General features: G+C 35.0%; 1 protein-coding gene and 1 pseudogene across 15 annotated transcripts in view; one reads left to right on the plus strand and one right to left on the minus strand.

Annotated features, from left to right (window-relative positions):
- ERBIN (erbb2 interacting protein) overlaps positions 1 to 26,771 on the plus strand; it is a 118,293-nt gene that overhangs the window by 47,283 nt on the left and 44,239 nt on the right. For all 15 annotated transcript variants that reach the window (XM_035713486.2, XM_025448025.3, XM_049103181.1 and 12 more), the window contains 9 exons: positions 7,081 to 7,159; positions 8,711 to 8,800; positions 10,473 to 10,529; positions 16,651 to 16,714; positions 22,057 to 22,131; positions 22,770 to 22,914; positions 24,269 to 24,341; positions 24,676 to 24,805; positions 25,119 to 25,234. In XM_035713486.2, coding sequence (XP_035569379.1) covers positions 7,081 to 7,159; positions 8,711 to 8,800; positions 10,473 to 10,529; positions 16,651 to 16,714; positions 22,057 to 22,131; positions 22,770 to 22,914; positions 24,269 to 24,341; positions 24,676 to 24,805; positions 25,119 to 25,234 — 829 coding nt within the window. The remainder of the gene's footprint in view (positions 1 to 7,080; positions 7,160 to 8,710; positions 8,801 to 10,472; positions 10,530 to 16,650; positions 16,715 to 22,056; positions 22,132 to 22,769; positions 22,915 to 24,268; positions 24,342 to 24,675; positions 24,806 to 25,118; positions 25,235 to 26,771) is intronic.
- LOC118354001 (transcription factor BTF3 homolog 4-like) lies at positions 12,005 to 15,820 on the minus strand (annotated as a pseudogene).

A 26,771-nucleotide genomic window follows, 5' to 3' on the forward strand; every position in this document is an offset into this window, starting at 1 on the left:
GTTAGCTGTGTAGATATCTGAGTTAAGAATGTACCAGAAAGAGGGAATAATAGTGTAAAGTTTGGAAAGTGCAATCATTCATAGTATGTGTGGGAAACAGAAGGCCAGGGTAGCTAAAACATAGTAAGATGGGAGAGTGAGAGGAGTAGAGGTCAGAGAGATAGATCCTTGTAGGCATTAGTATGTTCTTTCACATTTACTCTCAGTGATCTGGAATCATTTGGAAAGCTTTGAGCTGATCGATCAGTGCATGATCAGATTTATATTTTAAAGACTTACACTGGTTATGTGTAGAAACATTGTGGGTATAAAGGTGAAAAGTAACCAGTTGGAATGCTATTTCAGTCATCTCTGGTGATAGTGATAGAAGCAGTGAGATGTGGACAGACTCTAGAGGTACTTGAAGGTTGAATCGATAAGATTTTAAGATGGACTGAATATAGGACATGAGATAAGAGATAAAGATGACCTCAGTAGCATTGGTCTATGCAAGTGAAAAGAGTTGCTGACAACTGAGACGGGATGAGGTCATCTGTTGAATTGTAATTTTTGGTGGAAAAAAATCAGATAATTTTTTGAAATGTTATATTTGAAATAAGATACCTGGTTATTCACAGGGTGGGGAGGGTGGTCTGGAGTTTTCAATCAAGCGAGGAATGTGGTAGCTATACATATGTGGGAGTTGTCAGCATAAAGCCAGAGGTTAGATTCAGTCACCAAGGGCATGAGTGTGAAAAAAGAGACCTAAAGAATGAGCCCTAGTGGCAACCCAACATTAAGAAACCTGGAAGAAGAGGGGAAAGGTACAGAAGATCCTGAGAAGAAATATTACCAAGGAAGGAAAGAAACCAGTAGGATGATAATATTTTTCTTAGCTTTTCAAGAAAAGGAACCATGTCTTCAGTATTTTAGTCTATAGTAGTGTCTTACACTGTGTGTAGATAATACATATTTGCTGAAAAATACAGAGTATAGGTAATTTCAATTTGGGCCATGTTTTGTTTGAGATACCTAAGCAATACCTCAAGGGTATTTGAAAATTCTTACTTGAAGTTAAGGGGGGGAGGGCAGGGAACCAGAGATACAGGTTTAGAACCTGTAGGAATTAAAGTCATAATAAATACAATGCTAACAATTTATAAAAGCAGAAAACCCGTGAATATTTCAAAATCAGTTGCTTGAGGAAAAATTATTACCATGTATCTGAAATTTGGAGATGATTTAGAATTACTTATTTCACAGATAAAAGTATATGTTTGTATTTGTGGAAGATAAAAGCATTACTTTCCACTAAATAGTAAAATTATAGCAATCTAATATAGGACTCTTAAAATTATTTTCTCCATATAAAAGTTTAGATCAGTAGAACATACCATACTCATTGTTTTTTTTTCTCCTTAGATATCTAGTCTTTATCACGTACAAAAAACATTATAGCTCTTGGATATATCTTTTATGTAGATGATTTTATGATACCCTAAAGACTTAAAAAAAGGTAAAAGGAATGAGATATTTAGCTAAGTTTTAAAATGAAGTGGGGTGCTAATGAAAACCATGAAATGCCTTTCCCTTACCCTTCCTGAAAATGTGGAATGTTTTATTTTAAAAGAAGTGTTTGATAAGAATAATACCCTTCGGGCAGCCTGGGTGGCTCAGTGGTTTAGCACGGCCTTCAGCCCAGGGCATGATCCAGATCGAGTCCCACATCGGGCTCCCGGCATGGAGCCTGCTTCTCCCTCTGCCTGTGTCTCTGCCTCTCTCTCTGTCTCTCTGTCTCTCATGAATAAATAAATAAAATCTTTAAAAAATATATTTTAAAAAATAAATAAAGTGATACGCTAAATCATGTTGTTCTCTTAGTACGAAAAAAAAAATAATACCCCTCAACCAAGTGGGACCCATTCCAGATATTCCAAGCTTCTTCAATATTTGAAAATTAATCCATGTAATTCACCATATCAGTAGGCATATAACTAATTCACTAATTCCATTCCTTGGTGTTTACATAAGAGAAATGAAATATATGCTTATAGAGTGATTTTTTTTTAAAGCAAATATTTTTTTCATAATAATCCAAACTCACTGCCTTTTTTGCCCCTTTTCCTCCATGTCTCCCACTTCTGGCTCCGAGTACCACATCTGCCCCAGGACCCCTGCTGCCATCCCCATACAAAGTTTTTGAAATAATAAGTTAGTTTAGCAAAGGGGTACTGTTTTAATGTATAAAAGTTACTTTAATGTATCCTATAGAATTATCACTTGAGATGAATTATTATTTTTTTTTAAAGATTTTATTTATTTATTCATGATAGTCACACAGAGAGAGACAGAGAGGCAGAGACACAGGCAGAAGGAGAAGCAGGCTCCATGCACCGGGAGCCGATGTGGGATTCGATCCCGGGTCTCCAGGATCACGCCCCGGGCCAAAGGCAGGCGCCAAACCGCTGCGCCACCCAGGGATCCCTTGAGATGAATTATTTGTTAAAGGACTGATAAGAATTTAACTCCTAAAAGAACATGACTTAGTAACCTTAAATATTTTGTATATAAATCAATGAGAGAAAAGAAGGAACAAAATTACTGTAGAAAACAGTGGATGTTATTGGTAGTAAGTCAAATTTAGCAAATGTTTGCTGTACAAAGATACCAATATACTAAATAGTTACATGTACTTAGGATAGAAAATCAAATCAACCTAAACAAAATCTTTGAGTAGTAATAGAAGAAACACAGGTACTTTTAAGTAATTCATTGTATACATATCCTAAAATGTGTAATTGAAGTGTTAAATTTCTAGGTAAAAAGATTTGTAGATCAGTAGTTCCAATTTTGTGACTTCTGACAAAGTTAAGCTTTTATTTTACCATTAAGAAAATTCTTCTGTCCCTCATTCCCTCCAAAAGAAACATCTCTCACATTCCTGTTACCATCATTTTATTTAAAAAGTGACTTTTCACTCAAAAGAAAATAAATAAATACAATAAAGGCACTAAATTTTAAAACATAAATGAAATGAAAAATAAATTTCCAAAATCAAGAAGCAGAAAACTTGAGAAGTCCAATGAGCATAATATTAAATCAGAAAAACTAGCAGACCTACTTTTAAGAGCAAGTTTGAATAAACCTTCATAGAATTGGGATAATACCTAATTTATAAAAACTATTCTGTTAGAGTAAGGGGAGAAAGTACACAACTCCATCTATAAGTATTAAACTTTGAGTGGGGATCCCTGGGTGGCTCAGCGGTTTAGCACCTGCTTTGGGCCCAGGGTGTGACCCCGGGGTCCTGGGATCGAGTCCCATGTTGGGCTCCCTGCGTGGAGCCTGCTTCTCCCTCTGCCTGTGTCTCTGCCTCTCTCTCTCTCTCTCTGTCTCTCATGAATAAATAAATAAAATCTATAAAAAAATAAAATAAACTTTGATAACAAAACTGGATAAAAACTATATAAATCACAATGTTGGGGATCCTGTGTTGGGGTGACAGGAGTTGCTCTGCCACAGATTCTTGTTGACAAGAATATGTGTACATAGGTATTATGGTGTGAAAATTGGTGTTGCCAAGTGTCTATTGACATTGATAAGGCTGTGCCATGTCCTATTAAACTCGTGAAAAAGAGAGGCAAAGGTTCTGCCCTCCAAGAGCATATACTCTTAGTGGTGGGCTGGTAAACAAACTTCTAAAGAGGTAGATAGATATATGTTAGCCTGCTGGACATTGTCCCATGTATTCTCAGTTATGTTGATATTTTTTATTCTACTTTTTCCCTATGTTTCAGATTGGCTAATTTCTGTTTCCTGTCTTCTGGCCCACTGAAATTTTCCTCTGTAGTGTCTAATCTTGTTCTTTTCCTCCTCTTTTCTTTCTTTTCTTTTCTTTTCTTTTCTCTTTCTTTCTTTCTTTCTTTCTTTCTTTCTTTCTTTCTTTCTTTCTTTCTTTCTTTCTTTCTTCTTTCTTTTTAAGATTTTATTTATTTGAGAGAATGCATGAGCACACAAGTGTTGGGGAGGGGCAGAGGAAGAAGGACAAGCAGACTCCCCACTGAGCATGGAGCCCCATGTGGGGCTCAATCTCAGGACCCTGACATCATGATCTGAGCCGAAGTTGTACACTTAACCCACTGAGCCACCCAGGCACCCCAGTCTTCTTTTAATCCTGTCCTGGATTTTTTTATTTGGGACTATACTTTGTGAGGTTTCATTTATGTCTTAAATTTAACCTTTTCCTTTCCACCATTTTGGTCACTTTTTTCCCTTTAAGTACAGTAACTGTTTTGAAGTCCTTTTCTTTGTCTCTGAGTCTGTTTCTAGTAACTGAACAGTAGTAATCTTTTGTTTAAAGATTCATTTATTTATCCATGGGGATCCCTGGGTGGCTCAGCGGTTTGGCGCCTGCCTTTGGCCCAGGGCGCAATCCTGAAGACCCGGGATCGAGTCCCGCATCAGGCTCCCGGCATGGAGCCTGCTTCTCCCTCTGCCTATGTCTCTGCCTCTCTTTCTCTCTCTCTGTGACTATCATAAATAAATAAATAAACAAACAAATAAATAAATCTATAAAAAATAAATAAAGATTCATTTATTTATTCATAAGAAACACACAGAGAGAGGCAGAGACATAGGCAGAGGGAGAAGCAGGCTCTTCACAGGGAACCCGATGTGGGACTTGATCCCAGGACGCTGGGATCATCCAGGATCATGCTCTGAGCTGAAGGCAGATGCTCAACCACTGAGCCACCCAGGTGCCCCCCGTAGTAATCTTTTATAGTGGAATATTTCAAGTATTTGCAAAAGTAGAATTTAATAAACCTGGTGTACCTATCAGGCAACTTAAGCATGTATCAGTGTATTGAATACCTTCATCTAAACCTCCTACTTGGCCATCTCTGATAGTTGTTTTTAAGATTTTATTTATTTATTTATTTACTTATTTTAGAGAGAGACAGAACAAACAGGGTGAGGAGAGACAGAAGTGAAAGGGGAGAGGGAATCTCAAGCAGACTCTGTGCTGAGTGTGGAGCCCCACGTGGGGCTCAATCTCACAACCCTGATATCATGCCCTAAACTGAAACCAAAAGTCGGACGCTTAACTGATGAAGCCAGTCAAGTACCCCTTCACCTCTGATTGTTTTAAAGCAAGTCATGAACAACCTCGTTCATACATAAGTATTTCAAGATGGAAACCACTCTGTTTCATACTTGAAAAAAGACAGTTAAAAGTAATTCCTTAATATCATTTGATATCTGTCATTGTTTATATTTGCTTATTTGAAGATTTACATGAACTCTATAAATTCTAGGCAATATAAAAGTTCCTAAATTGAAATAGAAAAAATGAATTATCTTGACTGTTAGAGAATTTGGATTTGTAATAACCACAATGATAAAGCCTTCCCTTAAGGAATCATTGAGCCTAGGTTTCTTTAATTGAAAATTTTTATTGAGAAAATTGTAAATTCACATGCAATTGCACCAAAATTGCAGATTGGTCCTGTGTACTTGTTACCTAGTTTCCCCTCAGTGGTATCATTTTTGTGATATTCTAAAACAAGAAAGATAGTGACATTGATACAGTCTACCAATCCTACTCTTGAGTCTAAAGGAGACCTCTCACCTGGGTAGTTCCTCCATCTTCCTTTGTCTTTTTTTACCTTGATAGTTTTAAAGTTTATTGGGCAGTTATATAGAATTTCCTTAAGTTTGGATTTGTTTGATGTTTGCTTGTGATTAACATGACAATAACGATACCTATCCCTCCCCAGTGCCTCTTAGATTTGGTTCCATAGGATAATGCTAACTGGTGTTGCTACCTTTGAAGCATTTTAAGGTGATGCCTGTGAGATTTCTTTACTGTAATTGCTGTTTTCCTTTTATAATTAAAAAGTATCTTTTTGGGAGAAACTTTGAGAGTTTATTAGTATTCTGTTTTTTTCATAATCATTTTACCCACAAATATTAGTATCTACTGATGAGGTTTTTTTGTGTGTGTGATGAATTTTAACTGAACATTTATTACTGTAGTATTTGCCAGTTGATGATTTTGCATCATTAATTTTTGATCACTTGAAATTCTGTGCTTGGCACTGTGGTAAACTTAGGTAGAATGATACAGTAATGATGTTTAAAGAAGTTTAAATGATCCTTTAATGTCAACTATATTGAATATTCATATCGTATTAGTACAGGAATGAGTCTTATAAACAGAATTTTTGTAATATTTCAAAAAGATATTAGTGTTCTTTTAGTCTGGAGTAGAACATTGCTACTTGAAGTTTGTGGGATATTGTTCGCAAATTATTTTTACTATATTTTTCCTGAGATATTTCAAGGAAGTAGGAGTAAGTGCTTAGAAAGTTTACCGTAATTTGGCTTGTTCCAGCACGTGTATGGTATTTTACAGAAGTATTGGTCAGCGACTGCCACCAGGCATATCTAGTCATATAGCAAATGTAGATTTTCTACTACTTCTATCTTCAGCTTTGTTTTCAGCTTTGTCTTTTATATATATGTTAGGGACCACCTTAATCTGGAGCCCAGCACTTAAAAAATAATGTGTCTTTTTCTGTCAGAAAAACAGAAAGACTCCTCAGTGTTCTGTATTTTGTATCCTTAACATCATCAAATAGAGAAGGCATTGGTTTTCAGAAGACATAAGAGAAGCAAAGGGAGGTAAAACTAATAACTGGCAATTATAAAGAGGCATATGAACAAAAGATAAAAGAGAAAAGAGAAATTGTAGAGTAGTTCTGTTTGGCAGGTATCAGTTTGTCTAGATCCTAGTTGATAAATTTTGAATCTGCAAGGTAAATAGGAATTAATTTATTATTATTTTATCCTTTGTAACAGGTCCTTTTTTTTTTTTTTTTTTTTTTTAAAAGATTTTATTTATTCCTTAGAGACACAGAGAGAGAGGCAGACACATAGGCAGGGGGAGAAGCAGACTCCCGCTTCCGGGACCCCGATGTGGGACTCCATCCCAGACCTGAGATCATGCCCTGAGCCAAAGGCAGATGCTCAACCACTGAGCCACCCAGGTGTCCCTGTAGCAGATACTTTTAATTTGATTATTATCTGTTCTCTTTCTAGGAATACAGGAATTTCCAGAAAATATAAAAAATTGTAAAGTTTTGACAGTTGTGGAGGCCAGTGTAAACCCCATTTCCAAGTAAGTTTTCAGTTGAATTACAAGTTGCTCTTGTGAATAAAATAGCTGTGAAATAGGAGTGGAACATCACTTTCTATATTTTTAATGAGTAATTGATTAACAACCATAAATCTATACAAAATTTCAGTTTTAGATTAAAATGAAATCCTTTAAATCCTATTTCTAACTCCATATTTTACAAAGGCAACTTAGCATCCATAATGCTAGTATTTTGCTCCAGGTCTCACAGATAGTTTGTGTAAGGAATGAGGCCAGAACCCAGGTCTCCTCCCTTAGTGATATTTGCACAATGTAAGAATACCTTCGCTCACAAATCAGCTCTGTAGCACCCTAAAACTTTCAAAAATACTAAAAGAAACCGAAAGATCAGAGAGATAAGAACAACAGAAAAAGAAAAAACATGTGATTGGTTGCACCATACACCAGAAGTCATCAATATTCTTTTGTGGTGGTAATGGCTATAAATAGAACGCTTTCCTAACACCAGAACTGTTCAGTTTTACAAAAATGGGATAGAAAACAAAAGATGAGTAGAGCATGGCTTAGTATAGCTAAGTCAAAAACTGAAACTAGCTTTCACATATTACACTACTGTATTTATAGAGTATTTTCAAACAGTGATGCTTCATTTGCTGTGGTAGATGAAGGAATGTGACTTAGAGGAGAAACAAGATGAGTCAAAGACTGAGATGTCTCACTGCAAGAGAACTTGGTGCTTGTTAAAATCCAGGAAAAACATATACTGAAGATGTTTATTTTTAGCTAAAAATACTTAGCATCCAGTCCTAGATCTAGAATTTCTTTTGTTAACCAGAGGAAACAAAGATAAAGCTGATAGTACATATAGGTTCTCAGATGGCCTTAAAATGTCATGTAGCTTTTTGTGTTATTTCTTTTCTTTTGCTTATTATAAAATTATGCAATCTTTATTTGGTTATTTAAGGGGCAGATATTGAAATTGAAAATAATCTAAACTAGTGGTTCTCAAGTAGGAATAATTTTGCTCCCAGGAGTCATTTGGCAAATTCTGAAGATGGTTTTGGTTTTTAAAACCTGCGATGATGGTAGGTGGTGCTCCTGGCTTCTAGTGGACAAAGGCCAGGGTTGCTGCCAAACACTACAGTGCAGAAGACAGCCTCCTCACTACAAAGAATTATCCAGCCCCAAAAGTCAGTACTGTCAAAGTTGAGAATTCCTTATCTACTCCTTTGGACTGACGTTAGATAAGGCGAATTTCAAGAGTGCCTACTGATGTCATAGTTATGTCCTAAGTACATTTCTGTGCATCATGCTTCATTCATATTTGACCTTTCTGTGGACATTTTATCTTCTTGAGACAAATACTGTCTCATTTCCTATTTACAAAGAGAAGTCATCATAAACATTGAAACAGGTAAATTCTTACAAAAAGGAAATCTCAACTTGAGGATCCCTCATTAAAGTAAAAAGGTTACCTGTTAAGAACATGTGTTGGGTAGACATATTCTTAGATTCTATGAGACTGAAATTCTGTGTATTAATTTAACTTAAATTCTGATGTATTTTATATAGGCTTCCTGATGGATTTTCTCAGCTGTTAAACCTAACCCAGTTATATCTAAATGATGCTTTCCTTGAATTCTTGCCAGCTAATTTTGGCAGGTAAATTACAGTTTCTTCTAAAGCCTTTTCTTGTTAGCTCTTATAAAGTTTACAAAACTACAAGTCGCTGTAATACTATTAATTACACTTTCATAGGCTCTTCTTTTGTAATTACTTCCAAGCACTGTGGTTTTTATAGTTTTTTCAGTTGTTATTTTGTCTTTGAATTTCTTTTCCCAAGTATATAATAAGCAGTGAATATTTAGAAGAAAAAGGTAATTTAAGACTTGAATTGATTTTTAAAGTATGCAAAATAGTTTAAATGTGGGTAATTTCTATATATTGGATACACAGAATGCTTTATTCTTAGTGTTTACCACATTTGAAAATGATCTAATTTTTTATTTATCTGTCCCCTCTACTAGAATGACAATTCTGGAGAAAAGAAAATGTGTTTCTGGGGACCACCCCATTGGCACACTCCTACCAATATCTTAACAGAGTAGTTCTTGTCATTATAGTCTCTGAGTACTTTTTTTAATGAAAAAATGAATTAGTGAATGAATGACTAATAGCAAATTATAACTGTTTTAAAACTAATTAGTAGAAAGTGCTATTTATTGACATGTTAATTTTAGTCATCTTTTTGTTTCTAAATGAAGATAAATCTGTATGATCTCACATGTGGAATCTAAAAGATACAGAGAACAGATTGGTGTTGCAAGGGTGAGAGGTTGGACAATATGGGTAAAGGTGGTCAAAAAGTACAAATTTCCAACTATAAATAAATAATGGGGATATAATGTACAGTGTGGTAATTATGGTTAACAATACTGTATTGCGTATTTGGAAGCTGTTAGCAGATTCTAAAAATTCTCATCATATGAAAGAGAATTTTTTTAACTGTGGTGATGGATGTTAACTACACTTACTGTGGTGATCATTTCACAATATATACATATGTACATTTCATTGAATACCTGAAACTAATAATGTTATATGTCAATTACATTTCAATTAAGAAAAAAGAATTCTGGGTATTATTGTAGCCCAATGACTGTCCTGTGGGGACCACATTATCATGCTTCACATATTTATATACATGCATATGTAGATGTATATGTGTAATATGCATATACATTATACATGAATATATAAAAAGTTAGTATACTTGTTAGATTCCTTTTCTATATCTGACATTTGGACCACTTTTTTATTGAAATATATTTGACAGGTAAAAAAATTGTGTAAGTTTAAGGTATACAGCGTGTTGATTTGATACATTTATGTGTTGGAATATAATTGACATTGTGGCATTAGTTAGCACCTCTAGACCAACCAATCTTCTTATTTTCCCTCTAATTTTATTGGTATGTACATCACTGAAGAGCCAGGGGATTTGTCCCTTTTTATGTCCCTTTAGGTTCTCTTGTTCTTTTTTTCTCTCGGAGCTAGACTCTGAAGTTGAATTATTTTCTGATATACTGATGGCTAGTATTTTGGGGAGGGATTTTTTGCATGAAATGCTGTAAGATTGATATTCAGGGGCAATCAATTTGTGCTTTAAATGTGTTTAGAAGTGTTTAATTTTTCTCTGAGGAGCAGAAATAGTCTTGTCTTTGTGATTACAAATAATTATTCGTTGCTTTTAAACTTTAGAGTTAGACATCACTTTGGTAATTAAATTCATTGTCTCTGTCATAGATGCTTGATTTGTTATTTTATTTTGCAGATTAACTAAACTCCAGATATTAGAACTTAGAGAAAACCAGTTGAAAATGTTGCCAAAGTAAGTAAAGATGCTATCCTTTCTAAAGTAAGAACTTCTAATTCTTTTTTTTTATAATCCTTTTTTGTTATTTTATTACTGTTACTTTATTTTGTAGTTAAGTTCATGTATTATATAAAACAGAACAGGAAAAATGAACAAATTTATAAAATAAATTGAAGTGTCTGGATGAAAAAAAATACAAGAGCTTTGCCTTCTTGCCTATAGATCTCTTGATATGTTGTTGGTCTTGCACTTTAGATATCAAATAAAGATATCTGGCTTGAAACATAAGTTGATATGCTGCAAGGTTAAGCCATAGTCTGCGGGTGAGCCAGGAAATTATAGATTTTCTAACTCTTGTCCTTAATATTGGCTATAACAAATGCTGATATAGCAGAATGCAAGCTTTTATCATCAGACAGCAAGAGGGAAACTTGAATTAATGAATGCAACTTACCTCCAAGTCCTCTGAAAGGAGGTGAAAAAAATAAATACTGTATTTTACCAGTGTTCCCCCAAAAGCATTACTCTAAGCATGCAGGAGGATGCTGTGAGCAGCTACAACAGTAAGATCTAATCCAGAGGTAGGTTCAAGACCAAGAGTAGGAGAGTGGTTGAAGAAATCCTCCTGGGGCCAGTACCATTTCATAGAATGACCATTTGTGTTGGGGAATGAGTCTATGGCTGGCATAAAATTATTTAGCAAGCACATGCTAGCTATTCCTGTTTGAAATCTACCAAATTATAAAATCAAGGGGGAAATAAAACGTTGAGGATGGAGCTGTTGTTCCTCAAGATGAGGGGGAAAAGGTCTTACCAAAAGAGGGATTAGGCACTGACTTAACTCTATATGGAGAACATCCTTCTCAGGCTAGTAGAAGATGAGGAAGAGCATTACCAAAGGCTGACTAGGCCACTGGGAGCCCAAAAGGAAAGGGAAAAAGGCATTTAGGAAGAAAGCTAGAAGAAAATCTTCTGGGTCTAACTAGGTAAGTGAATCTAAGGCAGATGCACCAGAGATATGCTACCCACTATGCCAACATGGAGCTGGTGGTAAAATATCTGAAGACATTTTAAACCCAGAGAAATGTATGAAAAATATGTTAACAAAGCAAATTAAAACCAAACTTCCAAGGGCAAAATCTCCTCAGATATGAAATCGAAGACAGTCACTTTTCATTAATTCTGTGATTAGAAAAAAAATAAAAGTAACAATTGTAAAGATTTGTTTTATTTTCTACTGGGGGAAGAAGGACGATAAATAGAACCATTTTCCAATTTGCTCTCCACTGTATACCTACATACCCACACGCATACACATACCTACACACACCAAAAATGCCCAAACAAACAAAAAAAACAGAAAACTGGGAATCAAACACCAAAACACCCTCAAATTGCACCAATACTTCGTATTTTGACCAAAAGAATAGATCCTGGGAGGAAGTGCAAAACGCAAAATCAAATGACCGAAAAATGCTGAACAAACAGCATTATTAATATACAAAATATTTATATTACTGAACTAGTAACAGTTGATGTTCTCCATGTCTGTAAAACTTTGGAACCACATAGCTGATTTGTTAAATCTAGTCCATGCCAGCTTCCAAACACCAGAAAAAATTTTAGTTAGCTTCATTCTTTGATGCCTCATCAAAATTTTCTACAAGATCTGGAACATCATCATCCTCTTCATCAGTGTCTTCTGGTTTTGGTGCTTTGCTATCCAACACTTGCCGAGGGAACTGTTCAGCTAACTTCCTAAGACTTGTTAAGCTGTCAGCCCCAAGCTGACTTAATATTCCAGGAAGCATTTCTGTGATTGGTTTGGCTTCTGCATGACCAGTAATTGCAAAGGTGTTAGCAGAAAGGGAAGCTTGGACTTTGGGATTGTTGAAATGAATAACTGTCCCATCATCTTTAATCATGTTCACCTCTTCGATACCAGCTATATTATTCACAGCCAGTTTTTTTAGAGAACTCTAAAGTTTTTTGTCATCATCTGTAGCTGTTCTATGTACCACCTTCTTTCTGCGAGCTGTACCCTTGCCCCCTATCTGGACCTGAGCCTGAAGTTTGGCTAACTTTTCTTGATTCATGCTGTTGGTAAATCTGAAGCAGGGAGGGTCCTCCAACAACAGCACACAGCAAGAGCAAGATGGCTGCCTCCAGAACTTCTAATTCTTTTGAAGGTTTTACTTTTGAGTAATCTTTACACCCAATGTGGGGCTTAAATTTATAATCCCCAAGATCAAGAGTCACATGCTCTACTGACCAAGCCAGCCAGGCACCCTAAGAATTTTTAATTCTTAAGTCCTTAGAGAAATGTTAACTTTGTAATGTCTAAAATATGATTGAAAGTTATTTTAAAAGACTGGCATTTGTGGTCATCATATTTTAATCAGTGATGTTGAATATAAAATTTTCACATCTGTTTTTGGTATTTTATAGGGATTGCATAGCTTTCCAGAACTAGGTCCTTTGTGACAGATACCAAAATATGTCTGTAAAGCTCACGAGTCCTATATAGAGGTCCCAATTCATATAGTAGGGCTCTTCTATAGTATTCATTAGTGAGATCTGTAGGGTCTTCATGTGAAGTCTGATAATGGTAGTTCAAACGATTTGTCCGATTTTATAGTTTGTTTTAAATTAGAAGTGGGGTGGAGGGCCCCCTACTGGTAAACTAACATCAAAAAAAGATGGCAGTCCAAGTGAAATAAGGTAAGACTAAAAACAGATGTACATACTCAAAATGCACTGTGGTCTATGTCCATTTATTGGGAAAAAAACCTTAAAACTTCCAGAATTTATTGCTGCATTTTTACAGTGCAGGCATTGGCAAACTACCATCTTGTTAACTCTGGCCCACTGTTTATTTTTGTAAATAAGGTTTCACTGGAAATACCTGTATTTATTTACATATTGTCTATGGCTCCTTTTGCTCTGTAGAGTTCGAGTCACATATTTGGGTCAAAGACTGTATGCAAAGCCTAAATTATTTATTTTCTGATCATTTACAGAAAACTTTGCTGACTTCTGTTGTAATTGGTTTGTCAAAGAGTTAATTGTTACCTTCTAAGGCAGATATCTCCAGTTCCCCAGGAGTTAGTTCTGTTTACTCAACTTCTGTGGCATCTTATTTGTATCTTTTATGAAATTTACCACATTATTCTTATTTTTTAAATACATTTTACTCCCGTTTTTACCTGCCCAACTTATATGCATATACAGATAGACTTGTAACCTTCCCCATGAATTTAAGTCTTTGAGGACAAAGAGCAAATCTTAGTTCTGATTCCCAGAAGACGTTATCTATGAGCTGATGATTGTTCAGTGCAGAAATTATTGGAATTCTTAGTGATGGTTGTAAGTATAAATTAAAATGAGAATTATGATCCATATTAAGTTCAAAAAGGTTTAAATACTTTACATATGTGGTACTGGTGTTGATGCTTCCTTAGTTCAAACAGTGACAGCTTCGTAAAAGATTTGAATAAGATGTAAATCATTTACAATAGCTCAGCCTACAATTAATATGGTTTATGTGAAACCATAATTTTAACTCATTATTTTATGTCCTTATTTAACTTTAAATTGGGCTCTGATGGATTTTCAAATATTATCTTTACAGCTTTCTTTTTAAGACTCATGATTAAAACTTTTGAGACCTCACAAACTACAAAGAGGCAGTATTTAAATGTTATGAAAGTCATATGCTTCCAGGTTATGTTAGTGAACCTTATTGTAATCAAAGATGAAAGCAGTGGGAAAGCTAGTTTAGATATGTAGCTATGTGAAAGTTAATAACCTCTGAGGACCAGAGGGCCAGGACTAAGCACACGAAAGATGTCTATTTTTCCTCTGTGACACAAGAGGAGATGATAAAAAGGCGTCATTAATACAAAAGAATTATAGAGGTAAACAGGAAGAAATTTGAGAGATAGTTTTTAGTCTCTCCTTGAAGTAAGAAGCTGGATCTTAAAAGACTCGAAAGTGAAAACATGAAATTTTGTCTTAGACTTTTGAGGTCTCTTAGTAGGACCAAGGTTGCCAGTGTAAACTAACGCAAGTTGTGATGGAGACACTTTGAGGCTTTTACACCATATTTCTTTTTTTATTACATAGATCTTTCACTCACTTTTTCCTGGATCAGTTTTAAAACTTTGCTTATTAAAGATGTCATTCATAATTGTATTTTTCCTAGGGACCACTTCTTTTTTATACTCTTGTATTCCTTACCCTGTTGATACAATGTTTAACTGCTGCTTATGGATTTCCTATGTTCTTTTGTCATTTTAAGAGTGTTGAATTAAGAAAATTAAGATTATGTCTTCTTTTAGTCCTTCCCTTCTTCCTCATACACCTCTCTACTTTTCTCAGATGTTTACCAGATACAGTATTATAGACGTAGTTTAATACCATAGCATCTAATCTTTCTTCAGAAAGATCCTGGAAGTACCTTTTGCTTTGTTATGAAGCAAACTACAACTGACTTAGAGATTTTCTGGACAAAGATAAGAGTAAAGGAAATAAAATCATAGTACTTCATAGTACCTGAGATTAGGAGCTTAATAAGTCTAAGTGAAATAAAGCAGCTTTGGAAAAAAAAAAAATGGTTGTTGTGAAATAAGTTAAAGAAATGTTGATATAATGGGAATACTTAAAATGAAAGGGTTAGGGAAAATTAGCTTCCCCTAATAGTAGGTCAGTAACAATAGTGGCGTTACAGTTATGTGTGTGATTGACATTTAATTATTTGGAAGAGAGCACACAAGCACGCTGGTGGGGCAAAGGGAGAGGGAGAAGCAGACTCCCTGCCCAGCAGGTAGCTTAACGCAGAGCTTGATTCTAGGATCATGACCTTAGCTGACGACAGGTGCTTAACCTATTGAGCCACCCAGGTGCCCCCAATTATGTGTGTTCTTATGTTTGTTAGTTTTTTCCCAAAAAAAAAAAAAAAAAACAGAGAAATGTTTTTAAGTGAATTTTATTTTACTTTTTCTAATTTGTTAAGTTTCCAGAAAAGATAAAATGTCTGTGTTCTTGGGTTATCATTTAAGGAGCCTGTTGGTTCTTAATGATGTTAATTTTTAAGTTATTAGCATATTAATATATATTGGGAACATGATAATAGCTGTATTTTGCTTTCATTTTGTCATATTCTAAAAGATTATAGCACGAAGTTCTTATTTGGGTAGCTGAGAGTACCTCAATCTATCAAATACTACATTTCTCTAAAAGTAGCTATGTAAGAGTATAAATATGTGTTTTTATTGATTAGGTTTTTTTTAAAGATTTTATTTATTTATTCATGAGAGACACACAGAGCAAGAGAGAGACAGAGACACAGGCAGAGGGAGAAGCAGGCTCCATGCAGGGAGCCTGATGTGGGACTCGATCCCGGGAGCACCGGGATCACAACCTGAGTCAAAGGCAGACGCTCAACCACTGAACCACCCAGGCATCCCAATTAGGTTTTTAAAATACCATTATTGAAGGAGAAATAAAAGCACAATTTAGTTATTTTATTAGGAAATTAGTTTTTGTATATTTTCCAAGTTGCTGTAGTTACAGAGAAATATTGGTAGTAAGTTGGAAGTTAAAAGTGAATTTTATCTAACTCATTATATTTGTGATTCTTATAAAACTTTGAGTTGTATTGAAATTAATTTGAAAATGTGGTGAGAAATGTCCTTACTTACTTTTCTTAAAATTTTGAGTCTTAATTTTCAGAATTAGCGATCTTGAAATTTTACAAATACGTGACCAATATTGAAAAATGGTAATAATTACTATGTAGTTGCCAGTCTAATTCATTAGTTGATTTATATTATATGAAAATTTATTCTTTAAAAACAATGAAAACCAGTTACACATATTCTGGTCTATGTGTTTGAATTTACTGTGACTACTTATGAATAGAGATGAAGACCTGATGAGAAGCCAAAATGAGAAAATAATTCAACTTATTTTATTGAGAAATTAAATTTAGAATACTTTTCTAAGAAATTACATTTATTTTGTCTACGTGGACTGTTAGATACTACATGAGAATGTTTAACACTATTACTCTTGAAAGCTTCCATTTAATTGATATTTTTCTATATTCAATTCTTCATTAATCCCTTGTACATAGAACCATGAATAGACTGACCCAGCTGGAAAGACTGGATTTGGGAAGTAATGAATTCACAGAAGTGGTAAGTTCATACTAGTCCTTATCCAGAGGTCTTAAGTTTGAGAACATGTGAAAATTAATGTATTTATTTCTTAGCATTTTTAAGAGTAAAATAAAGATACATATTTTTGAGAAAAAAACAATATGAAAGTTCTTAACAGGGAAAATTAAGCAGACAGAAATACCTGACAATAGTGAGAATAAAATGTAAAATAAATGAGAAACCCATGGAAATGGTAACTAAAAGTTTTTAGGCATAGTGAGTAGACAATTTGAGAAGTTATAAGGGAATCTAGAATGAATCAGACACAGGCAGAGGGACTACTTCTGAGTCAAAAGTAGCTCCCTGAGAGTATTGCTCAGGAATTTATTCAATGATAAAATATTTTTCTGTAATTTTACTTAATAGCTAAGGAGAAAACATCAAGTGAAACAACTGTTGTTTTTCAGTTGGTAATAAGACTCTAATAAGACCTCTAAATTGTTTTTGTTTTGTATGCAAAGTGTGCTATGATATGTAACAAAAAAGGAAAAGAGTATGTATGTAGATTTTTGTTTTTACTGAGCTTTCCAAGAGAACTCAGAAAATAAGCTAGATACTTTTTCTGAAGGGGAATTCATTGGCCTGAATATCATCATCATTAATTTTTTTTTAGTATGTTTATAATTTTTTTTTAAGATTTTATTTATTTATTCATGAGACAGAGAGAGGCAGAGACACAGGCAGAGGGAGAAGCAGGCTCCATGCAGGGAGCCTGATGCAGGACTCGATCCCGGATCTCCAGGATCACGCCCTGGGCTGAAGGCAGTGCTAAACTGTTGAGCCACCCGGGCTGCCCTATGTTTGGTTTTTAAAATTATGGTAGATTTCAAATGACTGGCAGTCTTTTTTTTTTTTTTTTTTTAAGATTTATTTATTAGAGACAGAGCTAGAGGGGTGGGGGGGGGGGTGTAGTGGCAGAGAGAGAGAATCTCAAGCTGACTCCATGCTGAATGCAGAGCCCAAGGCAGGGCTAAGGTCCCACAACTCTAAGATCACTCACTACCTGAGCCAAAACTAAGAGTCTGATCCCTTAACCAGCTGTGCCACTTAGGTGCCCCTGGTCTCTTTTTTTACTTCTAGTATAATTAACATACAGTGTTATATTAGTTTCAGGTGTATAATACAGTGATTCAGCAAGTCTGTACATTTCTCAGTGCTCATCAAGAGCAGTTTTAATCTTCACCAATTCCACCCATCCACCTATCCACCTCCCCTCCCACAGCAGTTTGTTCTCTATAGTCACAAATCTGATTCTGGGTTTGTCTCCGTTTTTACTTTGTTCATTTGTTTTGTTTCTTAAATCTCACATATGAGTGAAATCATGTGGTTTCTTTTTCTCTGACAGACTTATTTTAGCATTATACTCTCTTGAGCCATTCACATTGTTACAAATAACAAGATCTCATTCTTTTTTATGTTTAATACTCCATTACATATATGCACACACACACACACATATATACTACTTTTTAAAAAATATTTTATTTACTTATTTGAGAGAGAGGGGGGCACCAGCAGGGGGAGCAACAGAGGGAGAGGGAGAAACAGGCCCCCCACTGAGCAGGGAGCCTTCGATGTGGGGCTCCATCCCAGGACCCTGAGGTCATGACCTGAGCCAAAGGGAGACGCTTAATCCCCTGAGCCACCCAGGCACTCCTGTCACATTGCCTTTATCAGCCTCAGTTGACACTGGGGCTGCTTCCATATTTTGGCTATTGTGAATAATGCCACAAACAGGGGTGGATATATCTTTTCAAATTAGTGTTTTCATGTTTTTGGATAAATACTCAGTAGGGGAATTGCTGGATTGTATTTTTAATTTTTTAAGGAACCTCTGTACTGTTTTCCATTGTGACTGCCCCGATTTGCACTCCCACCAACAGTGCACTAGGGTTCCTTTTTCTCCACATCCTCACCAGCAGTTCTTTCCTGTGTTATGGATTTTAGTCATTCTGACAGGTGTGAGGGGATAGCTCCTTGTGGTTTTGATGTGCGTTTCCCTGATGATGAGTGATGTTTAGCATCTTTTCATGTGTCTGCTGTCAAATGATCATCTTAACAAGAATTTCTCAGTATTGTCAACTTCATGATTGCCCTGTGGGTGTTCATTATACATTTGCTTATCAAATAGACAGTGAACTCTACAGCTGAAGTCGGCTGAAGAGTGGAAGTTTTGGATACCTCATTTTTTTCTAAAATATTCATATTCTTTATTTTAATTGAGGATGGTTTATGATAGGTTTTATTGTGTGTTGTGGAAGTTTTTAAGCCCTTATAAAAAATACATGTACTATGCTTCCTAAATTGTTAAGCTATTATATTCTTGATATTTTTATACATATTAATCTACATCCATATTAACTATTTGAAAAGTCTTAATTATTGTTAGTCCTGTAAATCAGTAGCATTCAGAATCATTAGTTTTTGTACCATTTCAGTCTCCAGCATTATACATTTTTTAAAAACTCACCCTTAAGTGATAACAGGTAAAGCACAAAGAGATCTTTTTAATCCAAGACACTTAGAATCCTTACTTATATTTATGTATTAGCAGTAAATCTGAATGACATGACTTTTATGTATTACTTGTGTTATTATGTTGATTAAATATGATGGTACTCTGTGCCATCACAGTATCAGTGACTGGACAGAGGTTTGTGTAGTGGCAAAAATACCTTTGACAGATGCATTCAATAGAACCTACAAGGGCAAAAGTCTAAGATTGAATTTTGTCTCAATACCAAGGTCCATCCTAACTCTGGGAAACGAACAAGGGGTGGTAGAAAGGGAGGTGGGTGGGGAGTGGGGGTGACTGGGTGACGGGCACTGAGGGGGGCACTTGATGGGATGAGCACTGGGTGTTATTCTATATGTTGGCAAAATGAACACCAATAAAAAATAAATTTAAAAAAATACCAAGGTCCACTGCAATCCTCTAATTTTTTTGTTATCAACACCATATTAAAAACAATAATTGGGGGATCCCTGGGTTGGCGCAGCGGTTTGGCGCCTGCCTTTGGCCCAGGGCGCGATCCTGGAGACCCGGGATCAAATCCCACATCGGGCTCCCGGTGCATGGAGCCTGCTTCTCCCTCTGCCTATGTCTCTGCCTCCTCTCTCTCTGTGTGACTATCATGAATAAATAAATAAAATCTTAAAAAAAAAAAAAAAAAAACAATAATTGGGATCCCTGAGTGGCGCAGCGGTTTGGTGCCTGCCTTTGGCCCAGGGCGCGATCTTGGACACCCGGGATCGAATCCCACGTCGGGCTCCCAGTGCATGGAGCCTGCTTCTCCCTCTGCCTCTGTCTCTGCCTCTCTCTCTCTCTCTCTGTGACTATCATAAATAAAATAAAATAAAATAATTTAAAAAAACAAAAAACCAATAATTATATAATTGCTAAGAGTTTGAAATAACAAAATGTTCATATCATGTGATTATGCCTTAGTTTACTTACCTTTCCCTTATTACTGGATACTTAAGATGGTTTTTTTCTTTTCTTTTTTTTCTTTTAAAGATTTTATTTATTTATTCATGTGAGAGAGAGAGAGAGAGAGGCAGAGACAGAGGTAGAGGGAGAAGCAGGCTCCACATAGGGACCCTGACATGGGACTAGATCCTGGGCCTCCAGGATCAGGCCCTGGACTGAAGGCGGCGCTGAACCGCTGAACCACCCAGGCTGCCCAAGATGTTTTTTTCTTTATTTTCCTCCCTCTTAGTCATCAGGGAAAATCTTTGTCCTTTTCATAAAAACTAAATCTTTTCTTTTAAAGATATTATTCATTTATTTGAGAGAGAGAGAGAGACAGAGATAGCAAGAGGGAGCACAAGCAGGGAGGAGGGGGAGAAGCAGACTCCCTGCTGAGCAGGGAGCCCAATGCAGGGCTTGAGCCCCGGACCCAAGTCCATGACCTGAGCTGAAGGCAGAAACTTAACTGACTGAGACACCCAGACAACTCCTGCTTTTTTTTTTTTAAAATAGATTCTATAGAGCAGTTTTAGGTTTATAGCAAATTTTAGCTGACAATAGGTACAGAGATTTCCTGTACACACCCTTCCCATACATCTATAATTTCCCCATCATCAACACCCCCCATCAGAGTGGTACATTTGTTAAACTTGATTGAACGTATATTGACACATCACAATTACCTGAAGTCCATTGTTTACATTGGGTTTGACTTCTGGTGTTGTACATTCTGTGGGTTTGGACAAATGCATAACGATATGTAGCACCATTATAGTATCATATAGAATAGTTGATAATAAGTAGGTAACATTGATTAATTCTTAATTGATTCTCTTTTCCCATTTATTTTAAATTAAAATTTAATTAATTAACAGTGTATTATTAGTTTCAGAGGTAGTGTTCATTGATTTCATCAGTCTCAAATAATACCTAGTGCTCATTACATAACATGCCCTCCTCAATGTCCATCACCCAGTTACCCCATCCCCTAGCCCCCTCCTCTCCAGTGACCCTCAGTTTGTTTCCTATGATTAAGAGTCTCTTATGGTTTGTCTCCCTCTCTGATTTCATCTTGTTCTATTTTGCCCTCCCTTCCCCTGTGGTCCTCTCTTTTGTTTCTTAAATTCCACATATAAGTAAGATCATATGATAATTGTCTTTCTCTGATTGACTTATTTCGCTTGTTCCATCCACATTGTTGCAAATGGCAAGATGTCTTTTTTTGTTGTTGGTAGAGTAGTATTCCATTGTTTGTGTGTGTGTGTGTGTGTGTGTGTGTGTGTGATATATATATATATATATATATATATATCACACACACACATCTTATGTATCCATCCATCAGTGGACATCTAGGCTCCTTCCACATTTTGGCTATTGTGGACATTGTTGCTATAAACATTGGGGTTCAGGTGCCCCTTCAGATCACTATCTTTGGGGTAAATACCCAGGAGTGCAATTGCTGGGTCTTACAGGAAAAGGCTAAATCTTTTTTTACAGATAATGATTGAGAGTATCTTTTTATTGTACTCTTGAAAGCAATTGGTCTTACTTTTATTTATTAGTTTTATAAATACTTGAACCTGTTATGTAATCAAAAGCTTAAATTAGTTTTAGGCAGCCTACTCTTCTGGAATGCTTATCTTTGAGTTTTCTTTTAGTAGTACCACTGTAATGATTATAATATAGTGAAAAGTCTAGAATCCTGATTCTGCTCCATGCCTCCGCCCCCATTACTTATTAATTGTTTTAAACTAGAAGTTACCATTAGAAGTTCCCTGGAGCTTCTTTTGAAGGATAAAAATATTCAGGTAAATTACTGAATCCCCCTACCTCCTTCTTATCCAAACAGCCTGAAGTACTTGAGCAACTAAGTGGATTGAAAGAATTTTGGATGGATGGTAATAGACTGACTTTTATTCCAGGGGTATGTATATCAAACTTTAAATGGCTTTTCTTATTGTACTCTTTTCTTTGCAGTTTTATGAATTGTACATTTTCAAATTACCTTTTAAGAAAGGATGGTTATTTAGTTGTTAGTACTATTGGATAGAAGCAAATAACATTTTTATTTTTACTGTCAATACATTCTTGATTAAAATCAGAAAATTACCATAGTAAACTTTGTAAAATAGACTGTTTTTAATTCACTAGACCTGGAGTGTGTCCTTCCTAATGGTTGCATTTGAGTTTATATCCTAACTCATTTTGTCCAGAGATTTGTTAAAGTAGGATATTTTCTATGTAATTTCTGTCTTATCAGCTGACATTTATTCCCATACTCAAAGAACATATGAATCCCTGTGGGTCCTCTTGCCCTGGCCAATGGTGACAGCTGAGTTCCCAAAGAAAAGTATATGTCCATTGTCATTCTGCTAGTCTCTTAGCAAGAGCTCTTAGCTTTATTATTGAATATATTATTTATGGCATTTAATAAAAAAATTGAATCTTTTCTCTCAACTAAACATGTAATTATGAATTATAACTTGGTATTGATTTTATTATCTACACTTGCTACAAATTCATTTATTGGAATCATTAGATTTCCTTTTTTTTTACTTATAGTTTATTGGTAGTTTGAAACAGCTCACATATTTGGATGTTTCCAAAAATAATATTGAAATGATTGAAGAAGGAATTTCAGCATGTGAAAACCTTCAAGACCTCCTCTTATCAAGCAATTCACTTCAACAACTGCCTGAGACTATTGGTTTGTATTGCTTTCTGATTCATGTAATAAATTTACTAATGTAGGGCACCTGGGTGGCTCAGTGGTTGAGCGTCTGCCTTCAGCTTGGGTTGTGATTCTGGGGTCCTGGGATTGAGTCCCCTTTGGGCTCCCTGCAAGGAGCCTGCTTCTCCTCCCTCTGCCTGTGTCTCTGCCTCTTTCTGTGTGTCTTTAATGAATAAACAGATAAAAATCTTTAAAAAAAAATTTACTAATGTAAAATCTCAGAAATTACATTTTGCCATTATTTCACTCAAAACTTTCGTATGTCAGATTTTGTTATGAGCTAGTTCTGTTGTACTGCCAGTCACAAATCTTATTTGAATTTTTTCCTTATGTGATTGTCTACACGTTTTTCTCGGTTGACATTACTATATTTTTCTTTAAGAAAATGCCATTTTTATCACTACAATAAAATTTAAATTCTTTAAAAAGATGTTAATTTATCCAAACTTTAACTGCTAATCATAGCTATTATCTAGTAACTTTTTTCAATCTCTATTTTAGACTCATAGATGAGAAAACAAACCAGTTTAGCAGATCCCATGAGAGTCTTTGTGTAGTTACTTTTAGTCTGATGATGCTTCAAGGAAATTGAATTATTTTGATTGAAGAACCAATAACATAAATCTTGCCGTCTTTATGATGCTTAAACATGAAAAACAACAACAACAACAAAAAACCCTTTGTACATATTTATTGAGTTACATAGCTTTTTTAGCTCAGGTTACGTTTTGCAAAGTCTACAATTTATTCAACACTTTAATTTTAAGTTAGACTCTTTGTATTTTATTTATTTTTTTTAAAGATTTTATTTGTTTATTCATGAGAGACACAGAAGGAGAGGCAGAGACACAGGCAGAGGGAGAAGCAGGCTCCATGCAGGGAACCCCATACGGGACTCGATCCCAAGACCCCGGGTCTTGGGCTGAAGGCAGATGCTCAAGCGCTGAGCCACCCAGGCATCCCTATACATAGGAATTTTATATACCTACCATTCCTTTTTGTTTGCACTCACTTGTCCCATGGCATTGTTTTAAGGAGTAGTGCTGCACCTGTGAACAAAGCAGACAGAAGTCCCTACTTTTATGAAGCTTGCATTTTAATAGAAGTAAGATAGATAAATATACACTACTGTTAAAAGGTGATATATCATAAAAATTGAAAATAAAGGCTAAGGGAATACAGAGTGAAGAGGTTAGGTTGGTTTTTCTTTTAGATAGGTTGATTAAGAAAGTTCTGTATGATTCATGTCAAATGTAATATGTGTTTGCATGGACTGTTGATTGGTTTCTAGTTCAAGCTGGAAAATTATATCTTACTTCTTCCCTCATAGGTTCATTGAAGAATGTAACAACTCTTAAAATAGATGAAAATCAATTAATGTATTTGCCAGACTCTATAGGAGGGTAAGATTTTTCTGAATTACTTAGAAGACTTTATTTTCATTCAGCTTTATGTATTTATGTTTATATATATTATGTATATATTTCATTCAACCATACATATTTTCGGGTAAGTGCTTAAATGGCATCTAAGGGAGATTCCATAAGCATTTAAATAAGTAATTGGACATAGGTTGGATATGTTTATAATAAAGAGAGGTTTATCTTTATTGTTATGCTTAGTGGAAATCGAGTTTTTCTAGATTGGGTAAAATCAAGTTGATATTTATGTGTTAAGTTTGGGGTTATATATAAGAAACTAAAAAAAAAATGTGTGTTTTCTATTTTAATTAATTAGGTTAGTATCAATAGAAGAACTGGATTGTAGCTTCAATGAAATTGAAGCTTTGCCTTCATCTATTGGGCAGCTTACTAATATAAGAACATTTGCTGCAGATCATAATTATTTACAACAGTTACCCCCAGAGGTATTGTATTTTCAATTTGCTTTGAATTGTTTTTTCATTTTATTTATTAAAACTACCTAGTGTGGTTTTATCTGTTTTCTTTAGAAATAATTGTGTAACTCTTTTATTTATTTCTGAATAATAATTAGCTATACTTATTTATAGAGGTATCTAAATACTTTTTAAACATGAAAATTAATCATTGAAAGGAGAAAATAATTATTCCTTTTATAAATGAAAGAATATTTTCATAACTTTTGGAAATGATATTTTACTTCTCTCTATTAAGCAGTAGGCCACAATTTTGATCCACAATTTTATGTTTCTGTTTCAGATTGGAAGCTGGAAAAATATAACTGTGCTATTTCTCCATTCCAATAAACTTGAGACACTTCCAGAGGAAATGGGTGACATGCAAAAACTAAAAGTCATCAATTTAAGTGACAATAGGTTTGTAAGAATTCTGGTTTATAGAAGACATTGATTGAATGAAATTAAAGTTTCATTATTTGATAGAAAATGGCATGCATTATCAATAATAAATATATTTTCCAAAGAAGACTGGCATTGCAAAAAAAAAAGAAAAGAAAATGGCATGCATAACATTCTCTCTTTTTTTTTTCATATTCTTTTCATATGTATTTTTGGTTTTTAAATAGAATTTTTATTTGAAAGATGACCTAATTTTCTGTGGTTTTATAGTGGGTTATTTGTCACAGTTCATTTTGTGTCAACTTTAGCTCAACAACTTAAAGCCTTAGCTAGATAGCTGTTCTTTCCTTATACTCACCCTTTTTTATTCCTTAAGTCATACCTTCACCATAATACTGATGCATGAAGCAGCTTTTCATTTAATCTGCTCCCTGTATTTTTCTGAGCAGAGATCTGAATTAGGCACCCATTTACATAGCTTGGGCAACACAGTCAAAGTGCAGAGCAAATCACTAGAGTTGCTAAATTGGCATAATGTTTAAGAACAGACGGTCTGTAATTTTTCCTGAGGTAAAGATACTAATAATGTTAAAAGAATGTAGAGCATTTTTACATTATGCTTTCATAATACCTTACAAAATATCAAAACAACACTATGCAATAGTACAGTATTGTTATTTTACAAGGAGAAAATTAACACTCAGATTTAAGATGGCTCACTTAGCTTGTAAAGTAGAGCTTTACTGTTAGCCCAGTTTTCTGACTAATTAAGGTATTTGGACTGTTCCATTTTGTTTAAGAATAACCACTACCTTTTAAAAAAATTAAATCCTCATTTCCGCCCATACTTTGTACCCTAAAGCTAGAGCCCTTAGGTTCTAGCATATTGCCTTGGAAGGTAGGCATAGCAGAGTAGATAGCATAACAAGATAGAAGGTGTAAGTTAAGTAGACATTCTGTTTTAAATAGGGTGCTCTTCTAATTTGGCCTTCTGAGGAGTTAATATTATTTTGTTTTTTACTCATTAAAGATTTATTTATTTATTCATGAGAGAGAAAGAGAGAGAGACACAGGCAGAGGGAGAAGCAAGGAGCCCAATGTGGGGCTCGATTCCGGGTCTCTAGGATCAGGCCCCGCCCGGGCTGAAAGTGCACTCAACCGCTGAGCCACCTCATACAATGAGGCTGCCCCTCATTATATTGTTCAAATAGCCTTTGGAATATGAAAGTGCTGGCTCAGAACTTGGAGTTTTTCTAACTCTCACTCAGGCTTCTTGAAGTAGTTTGTTCTTTCTAAATATAAATAAAATATCCACAGCAATTTTATGAGACATTGCTTAAGGTGTTCTTATCTTTGAGTTAAAGTAAAGATGGTTAACATTTTTTCTTAGCAGATAATTTTTTGAGGCTATTTGATTATCTATTTTTCCTCTAGCTGAATTGATTCAATTGAAGCATTTTATTTTTAAAATGAATTCTTATAAAACTGAATAATAGTTTATCTTATATCTTATGTCAAAGACTTTTATCAGGTTCTCTCCTAAGTTAAATATTTA

This window comes from Canis lupus, chromosome 2, assembly GCF_003254725.2.
Source record: "Canis lupus dingo isolate Sandy chromosome 2, ASM325472v2, whole genome shotgun sequence".
In the NCBI taxonomy this organism is placed as follows: domain Eukaryota; kingdom Metazoa; phylum Chordata; class Mammalia; order Carnivora; family Canidae; genus Canis; species Canis lupus.